Genomic DNA, 24,217 nt, shown 5'->3' with positions numbered 1-24,217 from the left:
TCCTGGTTCTGGAGCGAGACGCAGTGTGTAATGACACATCACGTCCTGCTCTCCCCACCACGCACCTCTGTCCCTTTCCCACCCTGAGCCAGTGTGATTCAGGCAGCTGGTAGCACCGGGTCACTTGTGATTCCCCCTGGACTCTGGGAGCCCAGCAGGCAGGGGACAGGCAGGGGACAGGGTAACAGAGGCCAGCAAACAGGGGAGGGTCTTTGCTACCACTTTATTATGACAAAGGCTACAAGCCATGTTATTTAAAGTGCATTATTATTACCATTATTCACGGTCAACAAACCACAGACACAAGCCTGGCATAGTGCAGATATGGCCGAAGTGGCAGAAGACGCTTAGGCAAGAGCAGGGTTGGCAGGAGCTGGGTGGATGGAGGTGGCAGGGAGCAAGGCTCAGGCAGGTGCTGGGATACAAGCACTGCTCCAGACAGACCTAAACACCTCCAAGCTCCAGGGGGCCATCACGGACAATGGGAAGGACAGCCAGCCTGGCCTGCCATGGCAGGGCACTGGGGAAGCATGGTGAGGGCTGGGCCAGGGAGGTTCCTGGCCTAAACAGCTGGGAGCGGGCTGGGGCCCTGGAGCCAGGTCAGAGCTCAGCCAGGCTGCCCATGTCATCCTGGGAACCCAGCCCTGAACATTGGGAGCACAGCCCAGCACCCAGCACCAGGCCAGGCAGGAAGCTGCTGGCGTATGTGGCTCGCAAGGGCCAGCCCCAACCTTCAGGTCACCCCAGGCCCCATCCAGCCTGCCCGGTCCCAAGCCTAGAGGAACATCCCAGCAAAGGTACTGATGGATGCAGGACACCTGGGATACCTGCGGTCCCTCCACCCCAAAATACAGGGCCCAACCACCAGCTGAGGATTAGTTTAAAGTGCATTTTTCTTTCCTTTTTGCATGGAGTGCCAAAGCCCGAGGAAGGTTTCTGAGAAGCCTGCTTGGGTCACAACAGGCAGTGACTGGAACATCGTCCTCTACCCAGCTCAGTGGCACCCTCACTCAAAATATCATGTTGCATAGTGCTGCTCTCCCATCCCCAGGCATCCTTTGGTGCCACTCCAGCCACAGCCGGGCAGTCCCCATTTCCCAGCCAGCTGGGGCAGAGGGGACACCACCCTGGGACAGCCATGGCCCAGGGGCTGCTTACACTCCTGCCCCGAGTCCCTCTGGTGTCTGGACAGAAAGTAGCACTTGTGACACACACAGCAGCAGGAACAGCAGCAGTCATGTCAGCGTGAAGCAAACATGGCATTGCTTACAAGGTGCAGCAGCAAGGTGTGCCAGAACCACCCCAGAGCTTAGATGATGTCCGTCTCCCTCTCTATGCCGACGTACTTCAGGGCATCTGCCTGGCTGTACCTACGGGACAGGAAGTCGTGGCTGCAGCAATGACCTCCCATGGCTCCCACAAACCTGCACAGAGGATGGGGTCAACCCTGCAGACCAAGGTTCCTGCTGGCTGAGGTACCTGTAGTCAAAGAAGAGCTCCTCTCCTGCCTGGATGGCTCTCTTGGCAAAGATACCAATCCGGTGATCTCCGTTCACCATCACAACTGCAACCAGAGATGCAACACCAGAGATGCAACACCAGAGATGCAACACCAGAGAGGTGCAGTCCCAGCTTGGACCAGAGCTCCTGCAGCACCATGTCCTGCCTGGCCCAGCTGGGCAGGGGGACCTCACCTTTCGCATAGCAATTGGGGTTCACTGAGTGGTTGGCAAAGCGGATTTTATTTCCTTTGCGAGTAGCGTCAACAACAAAATCTATTAAAAAAAAAGGAAACCATGGTGTAAGGCCAGGCCTGTCACCCAGGCAAGAGGTGGGCTGAGCCTGCCCACCTGGCCAGCAGCCCTGGCCTCTCCACCTCAGGAAGTTACCATTGTTGAGGTTGAAGAGGAAGCTGGACATGTACTTGTCGTAGACCTTTCCTCGCCTGTCAGCCTCATCCTGTGAAATGAGCTGTAGAGGGAGATCACCTTGAGAGACTCAGCAGCTGAAGGCTGAGCCAGGTGCTCGCCCTCCTCCTGGAAACACCCTCCCGCTCTCCCTCCCACCTCATGGGCAGGAGCTTGCCAGGGCTCTCAGGCAGCGGCACACACACACACGACATGCTCATCCACAGTGGAGGGCAGAGGTACTGAGATGCGTCCCCAGACAACACAAGGCTCCATCTCCAGACCTGCAGCTGACCCCACAGCCAAGGGAAACTCTCCCACCACAGGCAGCCCCCGTGTGCCTGGCCAGCAGCCCCAGCACAGGCAGCAGCACTGACCTCCCCGCAGTACTCGGAGATGAACTCGTTCTTCTGCACAGCCTCCTTGATGAAAGTCCCCCAGCCGGCCACGTCCGATGGGGCCAGCAACAAATGCTGGAACCAAAATGAAAGGAAATGGGGAGAGTTGGCAGGTACAGCACCTCACAGCACACAGATCATGGGGATAGAGGGGAGCCAGTGTCTACTCAGCATCTCCTTGATATGGTGACACGCAGCTCCCTATAGACTTACACCATTACACAGAGCTGCACAGGACCTGACACACACTAATTTGCAACTTTCTCTGAATTTCCCTTTTTCTTTTTAATGTTTCCTTGTTCTGACCAGCAGAATTCAAGAGTAAATCTTCCTCTAGAGTCACTTTATACACTCCACTGCTCTCACCATTCCTCATGTAACTCCCATCTCCTGATTTTCACATCCACAATCCCTACTCCAGAGTAAGTGCTGCAGAGGACCAGACAGAGCAGCTTCTTTTCCAGACTCTGGCACTCTGGCGGCTGCAGGGGAAGTTGTTCCCCCCCAAACACAGCAGCAGCAGCAGCTGTGTGTCAGCTCTGCCCCTGCCACACTGCTGTCAGTACCTTTTTGAGGCCTCGCTGGATGCTGCAGTTCTTGCAGGAGACCACCTTGCAGTCCCAGTGCTCTGAGGCGCCGCAGGTGAGGCAGAGGTCTGGGTCACACTCCCGCACAGCCAGGTAGCAGGGGCACTGCTTGGTGTTGCACTGGGTCTTACAGCGGCAGCCTGGGAAGCGGTTCTGACCTGTAGCAACACAGACCATGGGTTTGCACTGTGAGGTTGGGCAGAGAACAGAGGAGCCATGCAGGGTCTCTGCTCCAACTGCTCCTCCCCAGCCAGATCTTGCCCTGGCAGGCCTTGAGCAGGGACAGAATAAAGTCTGGCTGTTTTCTCCCTTGCAGAGCTGGGAATGGAAGCCCAGATAGGAAAAACAAACATGGCAGAGCAGTGACCCAATACCCACCCTAACTGCTGGAGGCACATCCTGCTCACAGGGACCAGCAGCAACACCCACAGGATACAGACTCAGGGATGAGCATTAACAGGAGTGGCTCACAGCTGCCAACAGCTGCATGGCAGCACAGAACCATTTCCTTTTGGACTTTAACAGGCTGCTAACAGAACTGCTGTAGATGGACAGACCAGCAAGTGCGGGAATAAAAGTAGGCCCCAGCAAGCCCCAGCTCTGCACCCTCCCTGTGCTCTGTGCCAAGAGAGCTGGCTGCTTTCCTGCCCAATAGTCCTTGACCTCTTCTTACAGTCAGGGTTGCACTGGCAGAACTTCTCGCAGAAATTCTGAGTCATGATGCAAGGGCAGGAGCTGTCACAGGGATGCTCGGGGTGGTCACAGGGCTGGTAGTTGTACACCTGGGTCGGTGAATTATCTAGAACAAGAAGAGAAATGCCAAGATTGGAAGCTGCATGTTGCAGGAACCTTTTCAAAGCAGCAAGTGCAGGGCGCCGGAGCCGAGGAGGTGCAAGCTGCTCATCTGCCTGCACAGGGCAGGGAGCCTGGCAGCACCCAGCTCCCACAGGCACACACACGGCTGTGCCCACTGACCACAGCCCAGTCCACAGCAGGGCTGCACACCGGCCCTCAGCCGCTCCTGGCTGCTGCAAACCCTGCACATGCAGCCTTAGCAGGTACCAGGATGGCCCCAATGCCTCTGGCACCCCAAGGAGCCTGGCTAGGGGCAGTCACTCCCCTCCACGCTGCTGGACCTGCCGGGCAGGTGAGCAGGACACGGCCATCCCGCTGCGGCAGTCGGAGCTGAGAACTCAACCCTCACAAACCTCCCATGACACAGCCACAGCCAACGCTACCTTTCTTCAGCTGGATCTTCCTGCAGTGTGCAGCCCACAGCCTGGAAAAGGAGCAGAGAAGGTTGAGGGGATGTGTTAGCCATGAGGGAGAGCCGGCCAGCACCGCTGGGCACCAGCAGCCAGCACAGCAGAGCCGGGCCTGGCAGATTCATGCATTAATGATCAGCAGCCACCATAAAGTGGAGAGAGATGAGAGCGATGCAGCTGCAGCAGAAGCTTTTTAAGCCAAACACCGGAGCCAGAATAGTACTGGACACGCTGGGATCAACACACAAAGTGGGTTACACAAAGGGTTGGGTTACGAGTCAGGGAGCTGAGGCTCAGCTGGGGAAGTCAGGCACCTCAGCTGGCACCAGGAACCAGCAGCCAGTGCTGCCCTATCCTCGAGCTGAGCCTGGGGCTGCAGGGCCACTGAGCCCCCAGGCAGAGCAGCAGCCGTGGAGCTGGGCCAGGGCCAGCGCCCAGCAGCAGCACCAGCAGCCCCATGTGACAGCAGGACGTGCGCACAGATGGGAGCCAGATGGGGATTACCAGGAATGCGTTGGCACAAAAAGCAGCGGATCTGGTTGCATTTTAAGAACAAAACAAGCTTGTCCAACACTTGCCTATGCTTCCTTTTCTTCTTCTGGGATGGATTCATTAACTCATTTGTTGGCAGTTTCGTTATAAGCGATTCCTTCACTGCAAACTGAAAGACCTACCGAAGAACACAAGCAAAAAGAAGAAACAAGTTCAGTGCACTCAAGTTGTTTTATCAAAAGCATAAGCAGAGTGTGAGTAAGCACAGCAAGGCTTCCAGGCCTGGGCCCAGAGAGCAGCAGCTCTGCCCCATTTTCCTGCCTATGGCACACTGCCTCCTCCTGCCTGGAAATCGAGCGCTCACACACCTGGCTGTGACACTGCATGTGGGAGGAAACCCACAACACCAGCACACAGGGCTCACTCTGCCAAGAGCTGCACTGCTGCAGAGTAACACTCTCAACTCCAAAGGCATTGATGTGGCACCTTCCTCGGGGAAGTTTGTGGCAGAGAAATAGAACCAAGAGGCAGTGGCTCCGGCCCTGGCCCCTCCCTTGCTGCTGCACTGACTGCTCTGGGCACCCACCTGCTTGCAGGTCTTTGTCCCCAGCAGCCTGGCGATTGAGCAGAAGTTGTTGAAGTAGGTGCCATGGAAGACACGGAAGAGTGACTCCTCGGCTCCTGTCCACTCCACGGGCTCCTGCGGCGTCTCCACCGCAAACAGCTGGGAGGAGGCCGGGCTCAGCTTCTGCTTAGTGGGGGTTTGGCAGCGGGAGTTGGCCTCTGGCAGGAAAGGCAGATGTTAAGCCAAATACGTCCTGGAAGAAAGCACTTGGCCATCATGGTTTTGGGGGGCAGTGGTCCCCCCATAATGCCCTGCAACCCTGCACTGTACTCCCAGCCACACACTTCTGCTTTTGGCCAGGGACAGTGCTCAGGACCTAAGGGCTTGCTCTGGGTTTTGCATGTCCCAGCAAAGCTCTTGCTTTGCCTAGCAACATTCCTCCTTCCTAGGACATGACAGTGAATCCCACAGCAGCAAGGGCAGGGCTGGTGCCCCTCAGGTTTGTTGGGAACACTGACTGCTAACTCCAAATTCTCCAGCTGTGCAGGGAGCAGAGGGGAGCCTGGGAGAACTCCAGCTGCGAGGAGCTGCTTGCCCTCACTGCCCACCCAGAGAGGAGCGGGTTGTCTCAGGACTGGCACCATACCCGAGGAGCTAGAGGCCCACTCGTTGCCCGTGTCCCGGTCGCTGTCGCCCTCCCTGGTCTCAGTGACAGCCGGGGTGTTGGAGCAGGATGCGCTCACCACGTGGTGCCGCCGGCGGCGACGGCCTGAGCACTTGGATCGGGGGTTGTGCAGCGCAGCAAACTCCTTGGCTCCTTCCTGCAAGCAGAGCAGAAGACAAGACAGGTGGCAGATGACAAGGGAATGCAGGAAGGCTTTTCCACAGGCCCTGGGACAAGCCCTGTCCTGGCACCACCAAGAGCAGGTGGAAGTGGCTGGCCACGTGTGGTCCCTTCAGCAAGTGCCAAACCCTGCCAGCTGCTTGTCTTGCAGGTTCCCACTTTGTTCTCTTTGGCACTGCTGCCTGGTCAGCAGAGCCTCCCTGGCCCTGAACCCCCAGCCCACTCCTCTGGATCCTCCTGGCTTCTCACTCTGCCCCTTTTTAACATGAGCTTCATTTCTCAAACACTGCACAGAGTCCAGAGAAATCACCAGTCACACAATTTCCCATCTGCTAGCTCTGGAATTAGGCTTTGTCGGAGATCTGCTATAATATGCATCTGGTAAGGTCTGCATTTGCATTCATGCTCCTCTGGATCCAACAAGGACCAGAACTAATTCTGAAAAAATCATCCAAGTTGTGAAAAAGATCCAGAGCTCTGCAGAGCAGAGCTGGTCAGGGCACTTCTCTCACGGTCTAAAGCAGTGACACAGAAACATACCAGCCAGAGGAAACAGTCTGCGCCGCAAGGATCTGGCTCAATCTTGGTCTCTCTATTCTTTCGTTTGTACACATTAGGAGTAGCATGAAAAGCTGAAAAAGTAACAGTTATCTTTACTATTATAATTCTCCAAGAGTCTCCCCCCACTCTGCAAGGGACAGGAAGCAGGAGCCTGAGTGCCTGTGGGTTCCCCTGGCAGCAGGGCCTGGGGCACCAGACCCACAGGGTAACCCTGCTCCAACCCACAACGGGGACTATGCAGCTTGGGAAGGAGAGGCCAGAGGAAAAGGATCTGCTTTCACACTGAAACAAAAAGACCACATCATATTAATATTATATCTTTTAATAAATAATTCACTGGAAAAAGTCCTGTGACTTCCCAAAGAAGCCCTTAGACCTGGAGAACAGCAGGTCCAGCAGCTAATCAGTATCCAAAAGGCTTTGGCAGGACCAACCGCAGGAACATGACTAAGACGAAGCTGTAAGTTCCAGGGAGGCAACAAAACACAGGGGCATGTTCAGACTTTGGCAGTGAAACATTCATGCCTTTCACTGACGAGCTTCTGCAAAGCAAGAGCCAAGTCTGGTGGCGGCAGGACTACCGCACAAACTGCCGGGAGCTCGGACGCGGCGTGCTGAGCGCGGTGAGGGGACGGCCACGCTCGTCGGTCTGCCATCCGTGGGAGCAAAGAGCCGAGCCGTCTGTACAAAAGGCTTCTGGGCACCTGTCAGCTCCTAAGGCCCCACTGCAAACTCATGAGGCACCACCCTCCAGAGACTCCAGCACAGACTAAGCAAGGTGTGCAGAGGAAAACTGAGGAGAAAGGGCTCTAGGGAAGCGTCCGGCTGAGACGGCACTTACGATGCAGAAAGCAGTCGTATTTGAAGCAGCGGCGGCAGAAGAGGGTGTGGAAGGAGTGCAGGGACTGCTCCCGCTGCACCGACTTGGCGCACGGCCCGTCGATGTTGGGAGTGCACTGTGGCGGCAGCACGTTGGGGTCTGACACCTCCGTGAGCTCCCGGTACCTGGTGACAAACACAAACACACAGGGATGTGCTTTCCCCATTTGTGACAGCTTCCCCCATTTGTGACAGCTTCTCATGCCTGCATCACCATCTGGGCCTATCGGGCTCTGGCCCAGGTACCTCAAGGCCAAACTGCAGTTTGTACCACTCAAAACACACTCTGCCCACAGAGCCTGCAGGCACTGAGCTTTGTGGCCCAGCCAGCCCACAGTGCTGGTCTCTGAAATGAAGATTTCAACTCTTGTTAAGAAAGGGAACAGTGCAGGGATTTTCTACCTTTCTTTCATATCCTCTGGGAAGCCATACTCAGGAAACATGGAAGAAATAGCAGTGAATATCATGTCATTGGGAAACCTCTTCTTGGAACACTTCTTGTTACCTGCAAAGAAGTGGAGACACAATTCTGCAGCCAAGCTGATGAGGATGGGTCCTTCCTTCTTGCACAGAGCAATTCCAGAGAGGCTCAGGATTGTATCTTAAGACGGAAATGTAATCCCATGCACAACAGATAAACCTTGAGTCCTGCAACCAGGCTGAGGTATTTCCAGAAGCAGTGCTAGGCCACTTTCAGTGCAGCACGATGTACTGCTGGAAGTACCAACTTTTCTTAAGCACTATTACTACTTATTTCTGCCACGGCAGAACTTGCAGGCAATGCTTTTCTACATCCACAAAGATGCTGGTGTTTCTGCCGCCCACATCACTACAGATCAAGGACAAAGACAAAATTACCCATCAGCATTCAGAAGGTCATCGAGGACACATGAAAATCCCACAAACCAGAGCTTCCTCTGGGCAACAAGAGCTCTAGGCGGCACAGGAGAGGGAAGAGGAACACTAATACATGGAAAGCAGGTCTGGAAGGGATTTGAAAACGTCCATCTCCCTGCCTCCCATAGATCCACCCACACCTCCCTGACAGGTGCTTGCCAGACCAGCACTTGAAAACATCCCACAGCCTCTCAGATAACACCCAGCTCTGCTAATCTCACCAGGAAGTGGGTTTCCAGATTACTCATCTAAATTACTCCTCACCACACTTGAAGATGATGATTTCTTCTCCTATCCACAGCGGACAGTGAGAACAAACCATTTCCCTTTTGCTACAGAACTTGTCAAACTGGAACTGCTCTTGGCGACACATTAACAACCCAGTGCTGGCATCGGAGCAGTGCCCAGTGCTCAGGCGGGGCAGGACAGAAACGTGACCAACATAATCTGGGGGCTAAACCCACCTTCCACTGCAATTCGCTTTCTTTTCCTTGTCACTGGCAGCTCCTCTTTTCCATCCTCCTGTTTCACCTCAGAATCATTGTGTCCTTCCTCTTCCTCGTCCGAGTACTGATTCAGAGCATTCACTAGCTCCAGGAACACAGCATCACTGATGAGGACTGACCCTGAGATCATTTCTGAAACACACAGAAGTGGGAGAGCCACCCTCTTTCTCACTTCTCACCATGGCAAACCACAAGCCAATGTGCTCTGCTACCCACCAGAGCCCTTCTCTCAGTATTTTTGGGGTAGGTGGGATTTTAGCACTAGAGTCAGTAGTGGTAAATCATTTTCAGCAATCTGGGGACAGGCCACACCAGTTTTCCCTGTCTTCCTCCCTGCTGGACAATTTTATGATGGGGCAGGCAGCGCTTTTCATTGATTAAACTCTTGTCTAAGGCAACAAGCAGAACAGGATTGCTGAGCTACTCCCCCTCTAGCACATTTTCAGCATCCCAGAGGATGCCTGTGAATCCCTGTACACAGAAGCACTGGCTCTAGAGCACTCCAGGCATTAAAATGGAGTGAGGTATCCAAAGGCAGGAATGTGCCCTTGCAAAGGAGAATGGCAGGCACCATCCTGTTTCCCTGCTCTGAGAGCTCCCACGGAAAAGCTGGCTGCTGCTGCCACCTTTCGACATCTGAACTACTTGGATATGTTATTTCAAAGAGACTGAATCATAGAACCACAGGAAGGTTTGGGTTGGAAGAGATCTTAAAGCTCATCTTGTTCCACCCTTTTCATGGACAGGCCACTAGACCAGGTTGCTCTAAGCCCCATCCAACCTGGCCTGGAATGGACAGAGTTGGTTGTTCCCAGGTTACCTTCTTCTCCATGAACTTTCCCATCATAGTTATTAATAAGTTCTTCAATGAAAGTTTCATCTTCTTCTTTCACCTCATCGCCCATGTAAGGGATATTGCACAGAACCGTTTCATCCTCCACCTGAAGAGAGATCAGGCACAACTCAGAAAAGCAGTGTTTGCTGACCCCAATGGGCTTCTCTGGACCCTCAGGCCTGCCAACAACACGGTGCACAGCAAAGATTCAGATGTCTCATCACTGACACATCAGTGCTATCCCATTCTAACTCAGTCACAAACGAAAGGACCTGCCTAAGAAATAAAACTCTTCATGTAAAGGGAAATAAAAATCTTAGGAAAAAACACACACAAACAAAATGCCCCCCAAAAAATGTATTTACTCCTTGAATCCTGTGAAGCAATGGTGACTCTGTCAAGAAGTCATGTGTAAAGGAGACTACCTGGGTGAGGTAGCATGGACACAAGGCTGGCTTATGGGATTCTACAAAACAAGAAACTAAAGCAACACTTTCCATCATCTCTTAAGCAGATATTGCCTGAAACAAGTGGGATGAAGAACCACTTCCCAAGCGTGTAACAACCCAACATTGACCTCACTGAGACCCCGCACTTCCCACGCACCATGAAATTCTGCTGAAGAGGAGACCAGGAATACATAATGGGCACCAGTGCCACTGTGTTCAGGGTCCTCATGTACAGTGTCTGGCTGGAAAATCCTGGGAAAATGCTCTCAACAGTGCACTGGAATACAAGTACAGAGAAGGTCAGTGAGGAACCACCCTGGGAGGCTGCCACAGCCTGAGGAAAACCGAATTCAGGACAAACACAGAAGCCCCACATCCATCCTGTGGACTCCAGCACAGGAAAAAGCCTTGGGGGTACTTTTTGTCCATTACTGCATTCCAGAAGTGTGAGGCATGGCCTGACACTGACCTAGGACAACACAGACAAAAACTCTTCCACATCCCCACAGCTCCCTGCAGAGTTCTGGTTTCAGTCCCCAGTTGCTGCTGCTGCCCCTTTTCCTCTGCACACCTGTTTCAGGAACGGGTGCCCGCTGACGGGCTTCATCAGCTGCACTGGCTGCACTCGAAGCTTCTTCCAGTCTTCATTAAGGATTTGAGTCTTTTCATGAACCTTCGCAAAGTTGGCCACAAAGAGAGCCTGAAAGGAGACAAAGGGGCTCTCAAAATTTAGGAAAACCCATTGAGAGCTCCCACAGCACTGAAAGGGTTCAGCAGGGAGATCCTGTAAAAGTAACTGGAAATGAGCTCTCTTGCTGCAGCTACACCAGTGCTTGTTCAACGGCCTCGTGTGTGCGACAGCTGCTGCCCACACAGCTCAAGACAGAGCATGAGGACAACTGGCATCTCTCCCCATTGATCCAGCTTGCAAGTCAAGCACAGCTTATCGATTTACCCTGCTGACACCCTCTGGTACCATTCAGACACCCTGAGCTGAAATGAAGCCTATCTGGGGCATCTCAGCCCAGCCCTTGCTGTGGCTGTACCTTTGCTCCCATGTTTGCCTGGAACCTCTTGAGCTGCCGCAGACGCATGTACTCGGACTTGACTTTCCTCTTCCAGTACATGATACACTTGGATGTCGGAGGAGTGGTCATTTCCATTTTTCTGTAACAGTACAGAAAGAATAAATATTAAAAACCGGTGAGTTCAACCCCAAAACAAGTGATATTAGTAAAACATCCCTGTGCATGGGAAAAACACTCTACGCATCATAGACTTAAACCAAGCGAAATAACGCCGTCGCTCTGCAGCGCTCTTGAGTGCGGAACACCCACAGCCGAAGCGCACGGACAGGCCCGGGACAGCAGCGAGGGGCGGTGCTGATCAGAACCGCGCACTCCTGTCCCCCGAGCCCCCGGGGCAGCCGGTGTTCCCGGGGCTTGCTGGGGTGCCCCCCCTCCTCTGGAACACGCCGCGGGTCCGCTCCAGCCGCCCTCCCTGCCGCTCCGGCCGGGCCCGAGCGTTCCCCGCGCCGCAACAAGAACCGGAGCGAGCCGAGGCCGGCGGCGCCGCCGGACCGCAGGAGCGGGTCCGAGCCCCGCAGCTCCCTGCTCCCGGGGCCCGGCCGGTACCACGGGGACCCGCTGCCCCCCGGGACCCCCCGGCCCCGCCCGCACTCACTGCTCGGCCATCGCGACAGGGGGAGGCCGCGCGCCCCCGCGACACTGCGCGCGCGCCGGCCCGCCCCGGCCCCCGCCCCAGGCCCCGGGACCCGCCCCGGCCCCGCCTCCGGTCCGCCTCCGGTCCTCCTCCGGTCCGCCTCACGGCCCGGTCCCCACCCCAGCACCCGCCCCCAGCCCTCCTCAAGTCCCGGGACCCGCCCGGGCCTCGCCTCCGGTCCGCCTCCGGTCCGCCTCCCGTCCGCCTCACGGCCCGGTCCCCACCTCGCCCCGCCTCAGTCTGCGCCCCGCCCCTCACACCCCGGCCCCGCCCCGCCATAGGCCCCGCCCCTCACGCCCCCGGGTCCCGCCCCCGTCGCCGCCGCCGGTGCCGGTGGGGTCGGGCCGCACGTTTTGCCGTGCCCCGGCGGAGCCGAACCCTTCTAGCCTGGAGGACAGCCCTGTCGGCTGCGGGGAATGGGTTAAGGGTGGCGGCTCGGTGCTGTACCCGCCCATTCTCGGTGTGCCCGGGCCCTCCAGGCCCCCGGCAAGCGCTTGATGGGACAGCGCCGTTCCCGCCCGGTTCCACCGCCCTCCGGGCCCCGGTACAGCCTCGCCCCGCACGGCCACGCTCCCCGACGAGCCGTCGCGGTGGTCCCAGGTCCCTCCGGCCCCGCTGCCGGGCCTCCCTGTGGCGGCGCCGGGCAGGAAGCTGCTGCTGGCGGCTGCTGGCGGCGGCTTTCCTGCCCCGGGGGCCCCGGCGCTGGGGAGCGCACGGAGCTGGCTCCTTCCTCGGCGGGGCCCCGTCCATCCCCCGCCCGCGGTGCGGAGTGTCGGCTGTCCCGGGGCACCCTTTCCTTGCTGCTCCGGCAGGGTGACTGCGGGGGGACGAGCAGGGCCGGCCCGCGCCCGCAGCCCCGCGTCCCGCCCGCATCTGGGAGCTCCGCTGGGTCAGGTGTGGCGGGGGCCCGGCGTCCCCCGACCTTCCCGGGCATTGGCTCGGGAGCGGGCGGACAGCGCTGGGACGGGCCGAGGTCCGGGATAGATGCCCGGGGGAGACCCAGGCCGGGCGCAGGGATCTTGCTGTCGGGAGGATGAGGATGCTCCCCGGGCTACGGCTGCTCCGCTGCTGCTCCTGTCTCTGCTCCCGCGGGTGCGGCAGAGGTAGCTGCGGGTGCTGCACGGAGGTCCCAGAGCGTTGGGCACAGAGTCTGGCAAACAGCGAGTCCCCACAGACGCTGGGCCTATTTCTCTCCTCTGTCCCAGTGCAGCTGTGCTGGGGGACAGCTCACCTGGCCCCTCCTGGCCTTCTTTCGGAGGATCGCTGAGCGGAGTTTGCAACACACTTCTCTGCCCCCAGGTCTGGTGTTGGCTTAGAGACTTCTCTTCTAGGCTGCAAAGGCCGAGGCAGAGCCAGGAGCCCCCTGCTCCCTTAGCCCCTTCACCTCTACTGTGCTCAGCTCAGCCTGGGAGGAGGAGGAGGGGTCTGGGACCACCAACTGGGCGCTGGGGCTGTTCTTGCCTGCACAGCCCTGGGATCTTGTGTCCCCTTGCTGCAGGACATGGGAACCCTGAGCACAGGGATCTCAAGGATGAAGATAATGCCCTGGTGCCATATCCCATGTGGCTCCAGCCCTGGCTTCTGCAGCAGTGCTATAGTGGGGGCCTCTACCACTGGCAGGGCAATGTCCAGCACCCCTTGGACCTCACATGGTCCCACAGGTCCTACCACCACCAATGGCACAGTCTGTCCTTCCAGGTGACTCCTGAATGAGGATGGTGAGTAGAGCTGCCCTCTTGCCATCCTGGCTGTCCTCCCCATCCACCGCAGACCTCCATGAGAATCTGTGCAATCATGTAATCTGCGCTGGAGCTCGCAAGGACCTCAGAGGCTCACTCCTGGCTTGGCTGAGCCCATGGGGCCCCTGCAGTCACAGGCAGCCCTGGCAGCCCTAGTGCGGGACCCCTAGGGCTGTGTCTTGGACTGCACAACAGAGTGCCTGCCTCATCCTGGGCAGAGTCCAGGGGTGGCCCCAAACAGCCCTCCTAAAACCACACTTGGGGGGAGAGCTGGGAGTGGGGCAACATCCCAGGGTCTGTCTGGTGCTCTGCAGGACCTCTGGAAGTGCTGGTGGTACCAGCCCACTGCCAGGACAGCTGCCAGGTCTGGATCCCCCTTTACTGCTGGGCCCCCTTCCATGCCACCCTCATGGCCATCCCCAAGAGAAGTTGCTGCCACTGGGACCAGATCAGCATCAGCCCCAGCAGTGCTGCATGCGCACTCAGAGCAGAGCCATCGCAGGGATGTGTCCCCAGCCCTGCAGGCTGGCCTCGTGCTGTCCCCTCCACAGCACCCACAGCAAGCTCTCCAGTGGCTCTCCAGGCCAGCTGCTCTCCTGCCCTGGTCTGGGGCCACCCTTGACACCTTCTCCCTGTGGGTCCATGCTGAATACTTCACCAGCTGCACAGAGACCAGGCTCCCCAGGCTGGGCAGTTGGCCCCTCACTGTGGCTGCCTCGTGCCCCTTGCAGCTGCCCTCACAGTCAGCAGAGCCCGGAAAGGTGTTTAAATCCCATCTCCTGTGTGCCCCCAGGTCTTTGAGGGGCCAGCAACAGCCTCCTTCCCTCCCAGTCCTGGCAACTAATGAGCGGGAGGAGATCACTGAGGGCGAGGGTAACAAGTCAAGGATAGGGAGTTTGGGATTCCCTGGGGTTGGAGTGGGTCCCATGACACGAGGGGAGGCTGGGCACAGGGGCCCCAGATGCCTGCATCTGCCTGGGGGGAACACTGGGAGAAGAGTCACAGGCAACTGACCCTGCATGGGCCGATCCCTTCCTTACACCCCTGGTGGGGGCTGGCAGGGAATGCCGGGGATGCCAGGCTGGGTGGGGAGCTCAGGCCCCTGGCAGGCAGCCACCATCCTGTCCCTGCCCATCCCCTCCGGACGGCCCAGGGCGGCCGTCCCAGCCCTGGGGCCGCGCTGAGATCATTGGGTGTCTCCCTGGCAGAGGCTCCTGCCACCCGGCTGGAGGCTCTGCCGGCTCCAGCAGAGAGACCAGGGGCTTCAGCCCTGCAGCCACTGGAGTGCTGAGGATGAGTTCCAGATGTGGTCACTCGCCTGCAGAAGGTGGCTGCTGCAGCCCATGAAGTATCAGACACCTCTGCCAGGACTTTGGCCGAGGAGCTGAAGCCCACTAAGATCCACAGCAGGGAAGGTCTCTCCGAGCTGCTCTTCCCTGCACTCCAGTCCCTGCTCTGCGTGCCTGCAGGCAGCTGTTAAAGGAGAGGCTTTGGGCTGTGCTCTGTCCCGACCAGGCGTAAAAGGTCCAGTGTAGGAGCGCCGCGGGCTGAAGTCACCCTCTGCGGGGGAGACACGGGCCCCTGGGCGGGATCTGCTCCAGGAAGGGGGGCTCTGGCAGGGTCAGGCAGGCGCCAGGCTGGACAGTGCAAGACAAAGGCACTGGGGCCAAGGACTGGCAGGGTCGGCCAAGTGTCTGCCCTCTCCCCACCTCCTCGGCCTCGTGCCTGGGGGTAGGCTGTGTCATCACCCTTCCCTCCTTGGCCACGGGCAGGACCTGGGGCTGCCCCAGCTGTGGCTCTTGTGGGGCAGGTGCCCGAATGAACCAGAAACTGCGGTTTTGGGGCTGTGGGTCCCCCTGCCGCCCCCATTCCCGGGCGGCAGCACCCGTCCGGGGACATTAATGCTTTCCCGTCCACTCCCCCCGCTGCTGGGCTGCCTGCCCTCCACGCAGGAGACGAGGGATTTCACAACCCAGCCCAGGCAGGATTAAAGAGAAATACACAAGTAAACAAATCGCGGCCTCGTAACGCTGGACGTGCTGTGCAGGGAGTGGATCCTCCAGGCCGGTGGGTGAGGCGCGGGCGTCGTGGGCGCCGGGGTGCGGGAGCGATGCCCGCGGGGGCCGGCACCGCACGGGACAGCGCAGGGTCCCGCCGGGAGAGCCGCTTCAGAGCAGCACTGAGCAATCTCATTTTTCACACGTCTCCTGTAGTCAAACTGCCCCTGTCAGAGGAAAGGAGTTGCTTCCTGTTATTTCCATTGAAATCCTTGTCCCGGTCGTTAGCCGGCAGGCTTTGGCAGGATGGCACTGCGTGCGCACATGAGCTCCGGCCGTCTCTCCCAAGGGCTCCTGCTGCTCTGGGGTAAGTGTGCGGGGCGCGGCCCCGGGGGCTCCGCACCCCGAACCAGCCCGCCCGTGGCCGCCCTCCCACTCGTGGGGCCTGGGGACAGGGACTTGACTGAGCCCGCCCCATCGCCCCATCCCGAGATGGGACCAGCCTGTCGACGCTGAGGTTAGCTGGGGCGGCCATCGCTAGCACGGCCAGGGGGCAGTGGCAGGTGAGCACCAGGTGCTGTGGGGCAGCTCCCACCACGCTCATCCACCATCCGGCAGGGAGCCCTGCAAAGACCCGGGCTGGGACGGGAGCTGCGGCACCACACATGCCCAGGCAGGGGGGGCTGGATGGGGTCATCGGGGCCAGAGATCGGGACAGGGCGGGCTGCCCTTAGCACAGCCAGTGTACCAGCCCAGGAACACCCCGTGGCCAGTGCCCAGATGTGCTGGAGCTCCCCAGGCAGGGCCCACTCCAGCAGTTCAGCATCAGTGCCCCACACTACAGGCCTGCAACTAAGGGCAGAAGATGGATCGGGCAATTTCTTTGAGCCACAGGGCTCCCGTGGGCCGGGCGAGACGTGCCCACGCCCTTGGCAGGCTGTGCTGGGTGTGGGACTGACGGCAGGCGGAGGGGCTCTCCAGCGGTTCTGTGCTGTGGTCAGTGCTTCCTCTTCCTGCCCCAGCCCTGTCCGGCTGACACACAGCACCACGCTGGCTCCTTGTGGGTAGGGGTCCCAGTTTGCCCCCATGCTGTGACCTTGGCCCAGGGTTTGTAGCCCCTAAACAGCCCCTCCGAACCTTTGGATAGCTGCCTGCAGCCTGGCTAGCCCCTTCTCACAGCCCCTGCCCATACAGGGGGCTGGACACCTTAGCCCCAGCTTGTGCCAGGCTCTGGCTCCGTGTGCCCCACCTGCCAGCTGCAGAGTCCCCTGAGGGACACCCAAACGCAGTTATTTCCTTTAGACCCAGCCTCTGCCAGGACAGCTCCTGTGCAGGGAGCCCTGTCAGCACCCTTACCCCCCCCTGCCCCCAGACCCTGTGTCCCCTCTCACCCTGTGTCCCTCCCTCTCCCTCTGCAGTGCTGCTGGGGACTGGCCTTTGTCACACGGACGCCATGACAGCGAGCTTCGGCCAGGATGCTGGGACAAGCCCACCCGTAGCCATGTCCAACGAGACAGCCCAGCCCATGGGTGAGTGTTGGGGTTCAGCGAGGGCCAGGCAGCACTGTGGGACAAATGGTGCCCTGCCCAGGGCTGGCCCTGTGCCACAGTATGACCCCTCCTTTCCCCTAGCCATCCCAAAAATAGCTGGCCCGTGTCATGAAGCTCTCCCTGACGCTGCCCACAGTGGGGGCAGCCAGCAGCAGCCTGCCCTCCCTCTGTGCCGCTGGCATTGCCCTGGGCTGCTGCAGGCTCCAGGCAGCATTCCAGGGCCGTTGTGGGGTCCATCCCTCACTGCACTGATGCCTCTCCCACCAGCCTGGGCAGGGCTCCAGATGCCAGGCATCACCTGGCAGCAGGGGCAGGCAGGGATGCACGGTGAGCAGAGGCGTGCTGCCCGTGCTCAGCACTTTTCCTCACAGAGGGGAACTACACCGACATCACACAGCAGTGCTGGGATTACTTCGTCGATCTGATGAGGAATGTGACGACATCGGAGTTGTGCGAGTGGAAAGTCATCAGCAGGTATGGGGCAGCAGGACCTTCCCCTCTAGCAGCAGGGTGCAGGGGCTGCACTGTCCAGGAGGGTAGTGCCGGTCTGGGGTCTTGTGCCTCTGATGTCCCATCCCCTGCCGGTGTCCCCGCTCTCTTCCCAGGCCCTACAGCGAGCTGCAGGGCTGCCTGGAGTACTGGGCCGAGCACCTGAACTACAGCTACCCCAACGCACTGGCAGAGCAGTACATCTTCCAGAGCCACCACCGCTACTTCCAGAACTGCACCCTGGAGCACCCAGTGTACTTCGACCCGCCCGAAGATGTGCTCCTGGCCATGATCATCGCACCCATCTGCCTCATCCCCTTCCTCGTCACCTTGGTCATCTGGCGCAGCAAGGACGGCAAGGCGCAGGCCTAGAGCTGCCCTCCCGTCCCGTGTCGGGGCATGGACCCCCAGCTGCGGGGCCGCTCGACCACCCGAACCGCCCGGGGAGCTCTCGGGGCCACCAACCCGCGCTGCTGAGGCGGGCGGTTCCTCCTGCGCCTCCCCCCAACCTGCGGCCCGGGATTAAACGCTTCTCCCCCCACGCCTGGCGCTGGTTCTTCGGCCGCTCGATCCCCCGCACGGCCCCGGCCCGGGCCAGCTCCCACCGCAAGCGCCGCCCTGGCACGGGCCTGCCGGCAGCTGCTTGCCGTAGGGAACGCTCCCGGAGGGACACCGGGACCGACACCGGGACCGACACCGGGACCGACACCGGGCACCAGAACCGGGGCCGCCGCCGGCCGGGAGGGGCGGGGCTATAGGAGGGGCGCGGCCCCACAGGGGAGGGCGTGGTCCCGGGAGAAGGGCGGGGCCCTGCGCGGGGGCGGGGCCCGCGGCCGGGCCGGAAGCGGGGCGGGGCGGGAAGCGGCGGCGGTTCCGGTAGCGGCGGCGGCGGTAGCGGCGATGAGCTTCGCGTGGCCCTGGCAGTACAGCTTCCCACCCTTCTTCACGTGAGCACGGCCGGGGCTGGGGCTGGGGCCGGGCGGGGCCGGGGAGCGCGGGATCCGGGGCACGGGCTGGGGGTAGCGGCGGTACCGGGGGTATCGGAGGTGCCGGTGCCCCTCCGCCGCCGTGCTGACCCGAGCCCGCAGGCTGCAGCCCAACGGCGAGACGCGGCAGAAGCAGCTCTCGGCCTGGTGCGCGCTGGCGCTCGCCTACAGCCAGCAGCACCGGCTGCCCGCCATGACGGTACGGGAGGCTCAGGACATTCCGCTCTTCGCCAACCACCGCCTCCAGCGTATCCTTTGGGCCCGGTGCCCGCGGCCCCGCCGCCTCCCTCGCCCCCGCCGCCTCCCTCGCCCCTACCCCCCGCCTCCGGCAACGCCTCCTTAACCCGCGCCCAGGGAAGCTGCCGCTGGAATCCATCCTGGTGGTGCTGGAGGAGCTCCGTAAGAACGGTGGGTGCCCCGTCCGTCTGTCCGTCCGTCTGTCCGGCCGCGCTCCCGGCCGCGGCCTGTGCCCGGCCCGCAGACCGCAGGGCAGGGCGGGCAGCAGCCGCTTGGCAGCTCCGTCCCGGGGCCGGGGCTTGCCCATCCCGCGGGTGTGGGCTGTGCCCCCGCCAGGGTCGGCTTCTCTGCCCGGGCCTGCTCATGGCTCCAGCTCTGCCGGATTTAGCTGTGCAGAAGAGGGCTCGACAGAGAAATCGCTTTCTGTAGTCACGGCAATATTTAGGAAGTCGATGCGAACTTAGGGCAGGGGCTGGTCCCTGAGGCTGCCTCTGGGTGCAGTGTCTGGCACATGTCACGAAATCGGCATGTTTGATCTTTATTTCTGTCTTGTGTTCTGCTTCAATCCCTGTTTCCTGTTGTTTCCAGGGAACCTGGAATGGTTAGATAAGAACAAAACCAGCTTTCTGATCATGTGGAAGAGACCGGAAGAATGGGGAAAGCTCATCTATCAGTGGGTGAGAACACGGGGGATGCACGCCCAGACCAGGCTGTGTCCATGAGCACTGGGGGGTTCTGGCTGCCCTGTGGGAAAGACCACTGCTTGCTTCCTCACTGCTTTTACCTTTCTCCTTGCGCTTCTCTCTGTTGCAGAGAGGCCAGGACTTCTTAGCAGCTTGTCACTTGCTGTGAGCCTCAGTGTGAGCAGTGGGTGTTGTTGCCCACCCTCGGTGCTGTTGGCTGTCCCGTGGTGAGGACAGGGCAGTGTCACTGCCTGGCCTCTGTACGGCCCAAGTCCTTGCTGTGAAACACAGGCAGGAGGAGCAGAGTGGCAGGAGAGGAACTGTCTTCATTCCCTCGAGCTGCACCTCCTGACCCTTCTGCCCCAGCGTGTGTCCAGGGTTCTTCAGCCTGTCCAGTGCTGTGTTACACGCTCCAGGACGTGTGAGAGATCAGACAAGGATGTTCAGCTACACGGATGAGATTTGCTATATTGCCTTGGTGTTTCCAGGTGTCAAGGAACGGCCTGACCAACTCTGTGTTCACACTGTACGAACTGGCCAGCGGAGACGATACAGAGAATGAAGGTAGAGCTGGGGGCTCGTGTTCTGCAGCAGGTTTTCGGAGCACACTGGATTGGAGCATGTAAACAGTCGATTGTCAGATTACAGTTTTGTGGATTAAATATTTGGAAGTCTCAGGTGCAAACTCACCCTTTCCCACTGTGCTGCTCCAAAAGCTTTTATCGCTTTGCAGGAACGTCCCCCTCTGTGATTGCATTTTCCCTTCCCCAGTGCCGAGCATTTTATCTGGTGTGGTGAGGGGTGTTTTGTTTTCAAGACAAGCTCCTGCTGTCACTCATCCCTGCTGTCTGATGACCTTTAGGCTCTGTTCCCGAAGCAGAGATGATGAGGCTGTCAGTGTAGCCATGACTCTGGATTTGCTGTACTGTTATGGTGCTCTTCAGAGCCCTCAGCATCGCTGCCCCTGGTTTTGTTTCCTGATACTATTTTTTTTTCCTGTTGTCCTTCCCTAGAGTTTCACGGCTTGGATGAGGCTACGCTGCTCCGAGCCCTGCAAGCCTTGCAGCAGGAGCACAAGGCTGAAATTATCACGCTGGATGACGGCCGAGGCGTCAAGTTCTTCTGACAGCAGCCTCCTCCCCTTCCTCACTGCAGTCTCAGGTCTTGCTGCCAAGCATTGCTCTCTGGGCCTGGCTTCAGACTGTGACTGCAAGTAGCTGCATTTTGGGATTTCTCGGGGCAAGATGAGTCTGCGAACCCTTCCAAAGACTTAGGAATATCCCGAGATCCTCTGTCTGTCTGTTCTCCCTGTTGATGTGTTTGAGAGGCTGAAGCTGCTCCAGGCAGTTCTGAGAGGGACCACCCAGAAGTGGAACTGGACTGCTGCTGGTCCCCGTTCCTGTGATGGCCTCGAAGCAGTCCCAGCTGGCCGGTGAAGCTTGGCCTCAAAGGGCCCCCCTGGCAGGCACGTGCAGTCCTGCAGTCCTGCTGCAGTGCCAGGGGTGAGGCAGGAGCTGGGGACTGGCCATTATTGCTACGCTGTGGAAGCCCTCAGTGGCAGGAAGAAATGCACTTGCTGCCAAGGAGGCTGGGGGAAGCCAGGGAACTAATTTCAGGTGATTAAAGTGAGATATATTTATAGAGCAGCCTGGCTGTTTTCATCTATCTTTATTTTTCCATCAGAAACAAAACAGCAACGTACCAGATTTTTGCCCTTCAGTCAAATTTCCTTGCTGCCCCAGGGAAATGCGGTGGTTCCAAGGTGGGAAGCAGCAGCACACGGACGTTTCTCCACTTGGCAGAGTTGTGGCCTGTGGGAGCCCTTACTGCCCTTCTCAGGACAACATTTACTTTAAATTTGCATGCGCAGCCTGCTGGGAAGCCCCTGGGTTTGTGCAGAGGTGATGGGGTAAGCTCTGTACCGCTGTGGCTGGGGGAGGCATGACTCAGTTTTAGGCTCTCAGTGCTGATAACAAAGTCCCCACCTTGTCAGGAGCCGTGGCCCAGGTGCAGTCGCTGACCCTGTCATTCCTGGGGAAGCAGATGGCCGTGCTGGGACAGGATCACCTTTCCCTGATCGCTGTGTGCGTGTCACTGGCAGAGGTTGGAGTGACCTCAGGTCAGAGCAATGTGGTCACTCTGGGGGTCCAGCAGAGCAGATGGTGCTTGCACCCCACTGTCTGCCGCTGCCTGCCCCTGTCTGGCATTCCCTGCCTTTGGGGACAACCTGGCACTGGCTCAGCTGCTGCTGACAGCTGATGTCAGCGTTGAGGAATTCTCAGCGTAGGTGAGACACTGGAGTGTAGAGGCTGTGCAATGTAAAAATTTGTTTTGTAGCAGGAGCCTGTTGACCTGAGCTTGGTGGGATGTGCTGCCCTGGTGCATGCTCTGGAACCATGGCTGCAGCCCAGGCTTCCACTCCATGCCAGGCTCAGGAGTGCTGTGGAGGAACTCCTGAGTGCCAGCACTTCTCTGCTGAGCAAAGGCACCCGTGACGAGTCACTGACACAACGGGCTGGTGTGCTCTCCTTTCTGAGGACCATCACCCCTGTGAACTCTGTCACGGTCCTGCCATGCACTGACAGTGCAAACCAAGCAGCAAAAGGCTGTGCCATGGCACGTGCCATGAGCCCTGCAGTGCATCTGTGCCCACAGCTGGCACAGGCTCTGCCCAGGACTCTGCTTGATCAGGGATCATCCCTTTATGTCTGCAGCCACCAAAGTCTCTGTGTAGGATTCATGTGCCCCCAGTGTCTCCCTGGGTTTGTTTCTGTCTCCAAGATCTGCCTCTGCTTTCCTCCCCATGCCACCTGCATTGCTCCTTCCCTCTGTGGTTGCTCTGTCTGCCCTGCTGCTCCTGTACCCCTGCAGAGAGCCAGGGTGCTGTGCCTGAAGGCGTCTGCTTTTGATCCCAAGCAATGTTCAGGCAGCCAGGCCCGGGGTGTCTGTTCCTGCTGCCTGTGTGCATGATGCCGACCTCCCAGCGCTGTGTTCCCAGCTGGGAGTGCTCTGTGTAACCTGGCTGTCCTTGAGGGAGTCTGTGTTCTTAATTAAATTTGCTCCCTTCTTAGGAAATGGCTGATGTGACATTAGATAAGCCTAAAACCAGCTTTTCATTCCAAGGCACTTCTGGCAGCAATTCTCTTCTCTTTCAGCTTCCGACTTAGTTGCTTACTCAGTGAAGTGAGGAGGAGGAGGAAGAAGAGTACGTCCCCTCTGCAGAGTGGACATTGTGTGAAATTCCTTTTCCACACCCTCTGGGCTCGTTACCAGAGGCCACAACCAGCCTGTGGGGACTCTGTGGGACCTGCTTCCCTGGGCTGGGCAGTGCTGCTGCAGAGAGGAGGCACAGAGAGGTGCTGTGGTGTCACTGCTGAGGCTGTGGGACGTGTCCTGGGAGCAGCAGAGCCGCTGCCACCCGGTGCTGCTGCCCTGGAGGGAGCAGATGTCCATCTGTGGAGGTGCTGTCCAGCCCAGCCACACAGCCCTGGGGAGGGGCTCGCTGGAGGAGGTGTCTCAGGGTGGTTTGGGATGGGGGGAAGGGGGCCCTTGCCACATCTGGCCGTGGTGATTAGGGCTCTCTGGCCAGGGCGAGGCAGATCTCAGAGGGGCTGGTGCGAAGATAAGGCACTATCAGGCTGAGCACACTCAGATCCCACTGGTCAAGGAAGAAAGATTCCAAGAGAGGTTTTATTTCATGCAGCTGCTTAGGAGCAAGAACTGTTTCGGTTTGATAACTCTTTATGTTGGGATAAACGTGCAGGCGGGTCCCATCTGTGCCTCTGGGCTGAGGAAATCCTCTGCAGTGATCTGCCCAAGGTTACAGGCACAGCTGAGGTTTGGGTCCCATCTCCTGAACTCACGTGGGTTAGGGTGAGAGACACAGAAGGTCCCATGGGTATGGGGTGGTGAAGCCAACAGTGAAAGAAGCCCTGGGTGTCCCTGGAGCCCCCCTGGGACAGGCACCCTGTGCTGTGCAGCCCCAGCTGTGCGACCCCTTCGTCCAGACCCATCCTGGCCCCGCTGTGACCCTGCCCCAAGCTCTGGGATCAGAACGGACAATTCCTGGCAGGGCTTGGTGGAGCCTGGAGCTGAGCAGGGCTTTGATTCATGATCTCATTCTGAGGAGAGCGATTACACAGTCTCCTGTACTCTTTCTGGCAGCCAAATGCAGGCGAGAAATGGGTTATGTTCCCTGATTGTGGCGGTTCCTCAAAGCGAAGGCTGGCACTGGCACCTGCAGCCCAGAAATGTCACCCTGATAACGCCGGGGAGCTGCAGTGGGCTCCTGATTGTGGAACAGGAGCCTTCTGGTTTCAGGCCAAGCTGGCTGCAGATTGGTGTTCCTGGCCAGGTCAGGAGAGGACCTGTTCCCTTGCTTGAGCTGCCTCCCCCCTACCAAGTTCTGGTGTGGAGTGGCATTTGGGGGGATCATTTAGGGAATTTCTCAGACCACTCACAAGGGAGGTGTGGGAGGGAAGCAGTTAGAGTAAACTTCACCCCTACTTTCCTCTCCTGTCTGCAGGGGCCTCACTGGACTGGGATACTCCCCTGCTCCTCTGGGATCTTCCAAGGCGTCTTGTTTCACGATGGAAACTCTTGATAAGGAGACATGAGCCTGCCAGGGAC

At 58.8% G+C, this 24,217-nt stretch overlaps 3 protein-coding genes across 3 annotated transcripts; 2 read left to right on the top strand and 1 right to left on the bottom strand.

Moving 5' to 3' along the window:
- Positions 1 to 208: 208 nt before the first annotated feature.
- Positions 209 to 11,928, bottom strand: EZH1 (enhancer of zeste 1 polycomb repressive complex 2 subunit). Its single transcript, XM_040087320.2, has 20 exons — positions 11,869 to 11,928; positions 11,232 to 11,352; positions 10,757 to 10,885; positions 10,343 to 10,462; positions 9,722 to 9,842; positions 8,860 to 9,033; positions 7,901 to 8,003; positions 7,461 to 7,624; positions 6,599 to 6,690; positions 5,861 to 6,035; positions 5,236 to 5,432; positions 4,736 to 4,827; positions 4,131 to 4,171; positions 3,566 to 3,691; positions 2,872 to 3,050; positions 2,285 to 2,380; positions 1,890 to 1,971; positions 1,695 to 1,775; positions 1,480 to 1,564; positions 209 to 1,370 (listed from the first exon to the last, which is right to left on the bottom strand). The coding sequence occupies exons 1-20, from the start codon at positions 11,877 to 11,879 to the stop codon at positions 1,310 to 1,312; spliced, it is 2,250 nt and encodes a 749-aa protein (XP_039943254.1). The 5' UTR covers positions 11,880 to 11,928; the 3' UTR covers positions 209 to 1,309.
- A 3,733-nt stretch (positions 11,929 to 15,661) lies between these two features.
- RAMP2 (receptor activity modifying protein 2) lies at positions 15,662 to 18,223 on the top strand. The gene is made up of 5 exons (XM_040087416.1): positions 15,662 to 15,713; positions 15,860 to 16,010; positions 17,062 to 17,172; positions 17,565 to 17,667; positions 17,799 to 18,223. Exons 2-5 carry the CDS (start codon positions 15,950 to 15,952, stop codon positions 18,052 to 18,054), a joined length of 531 nt encoding a protein of 176 aa, XP_039943350.1. The 5' UTR covers positions 15,662 to 15,713; positions 15,860 to 15,949; the 3' UTR covers positions 18,055 to 18,223.
- Positions 18,224 to 18,531: 308 nt separating this feature from the next.
- VPS25 (vacuolar protein sorting 25 homolog) lies at positions 18,532 to 21,234 on the top strand. The gene is made up of 6 exons (XM_040087313.1): positions 18,532 to 18,629; positions 18,771 to 18,916; positions 19,023 to 19,076; positions 19,494 to 19,582; positions 20,077 to 20,152; positions 20,602 to 21,234. The coding sequence occupies exons 1-6, from the start codon at positions 18,583 to 18,585 to the stop codon at positions 20,712 to 20,714; spliced, it is 525 nt and encodes a 174-aa protein (XP_039943247.1). The 5' UTR covers positions 18,532 to 18,582; the 3' UTR covers positions 20,715 to 21,234.
- The last annotated feature ends 2,983 nt before the right edge of the window (positions 21,235 to 24,217 follow it).

This window comes from Hirundo rustica, chromosome 27 (genome assembly GCF_015227805.2).
Source record: "Hirundo rustica isolate bHirRus1 chromosome 27, bHirRus1.pri.v3, whole genome shotgun sequence".
NCBI classification, from domain to species: domain Eukaryota; kingdom Metazoa; phylum Chordata; class Aves; order Passeriformes; family Hirundinidae; genus Hirundo; species Hirundo rustica.
Note: the sequence above shows the minus strand (reverse complement) of the source record. Positions and strands in the feature narration are given on the sequence as shown.

Bases quoted from the DNA above. Each gene is read 5' to 3' on its own strand.
- RAMP2 (XM_040087416.1), top strand. From the start codon at position 15,950: ATGGCACTGCGTGCGCACATGAGCTCCGGCCGTCTCTCCCAAGGGCTC. The intron at 16,011-17,061 runs GTAAGTGTGCGG...CTCCCTCTGCAG, and splicing joins AGGGCTCCTGCTGCTCTGGG to TGCTGCTGGGGACTGGCCTT. The intron at 17,173-17,564 runs GTGAGTGTTGGG...TTTTCCTCACAG, and splicing joins CGAGACAGCCCAGCCCATGG to AGGGGAACTACACCGACATC.
- EZH1 (XM_040087320.2), bottom strand. The intron at 4,828-5,235 runs GTGGGTGCCCAG...GTTCTTCGGTAG, and splicing joins GGACAAAGACCTGCAAGCAG to GTCTTTCAGTTTGCAGTGAA. The intron at 1,972-2,284 runs GTCAGTGCTGCT...CTCCCTCTACAG, and splicing joins TCTCCGAGTACTGCGGGGAG to CTCATTTCACAGGATGAGGC.
- VPS25 (XM_040087313.1), top strand. From the start codon at position 18,583: ATGAGCTTCGCGTGGCCCTGGCAGTACAGCTTCCCACCCTTCTTCAC. The intron at 19,077-19,493 runs GTGGGTGCCCCG...TGTTGTTTCCAG, and splicing joins GGAGGAGCTCCGTAAGAACG to GGAACCTGGAATGGTTAGAT. The intron at 19,583-20,076 runs GTGAGAACACGG...TGGTGTTTCCAG, and splicing joins GAAAGCTCATCTATCAGTGG to GTGTCAAGGAACGGCCTGAC.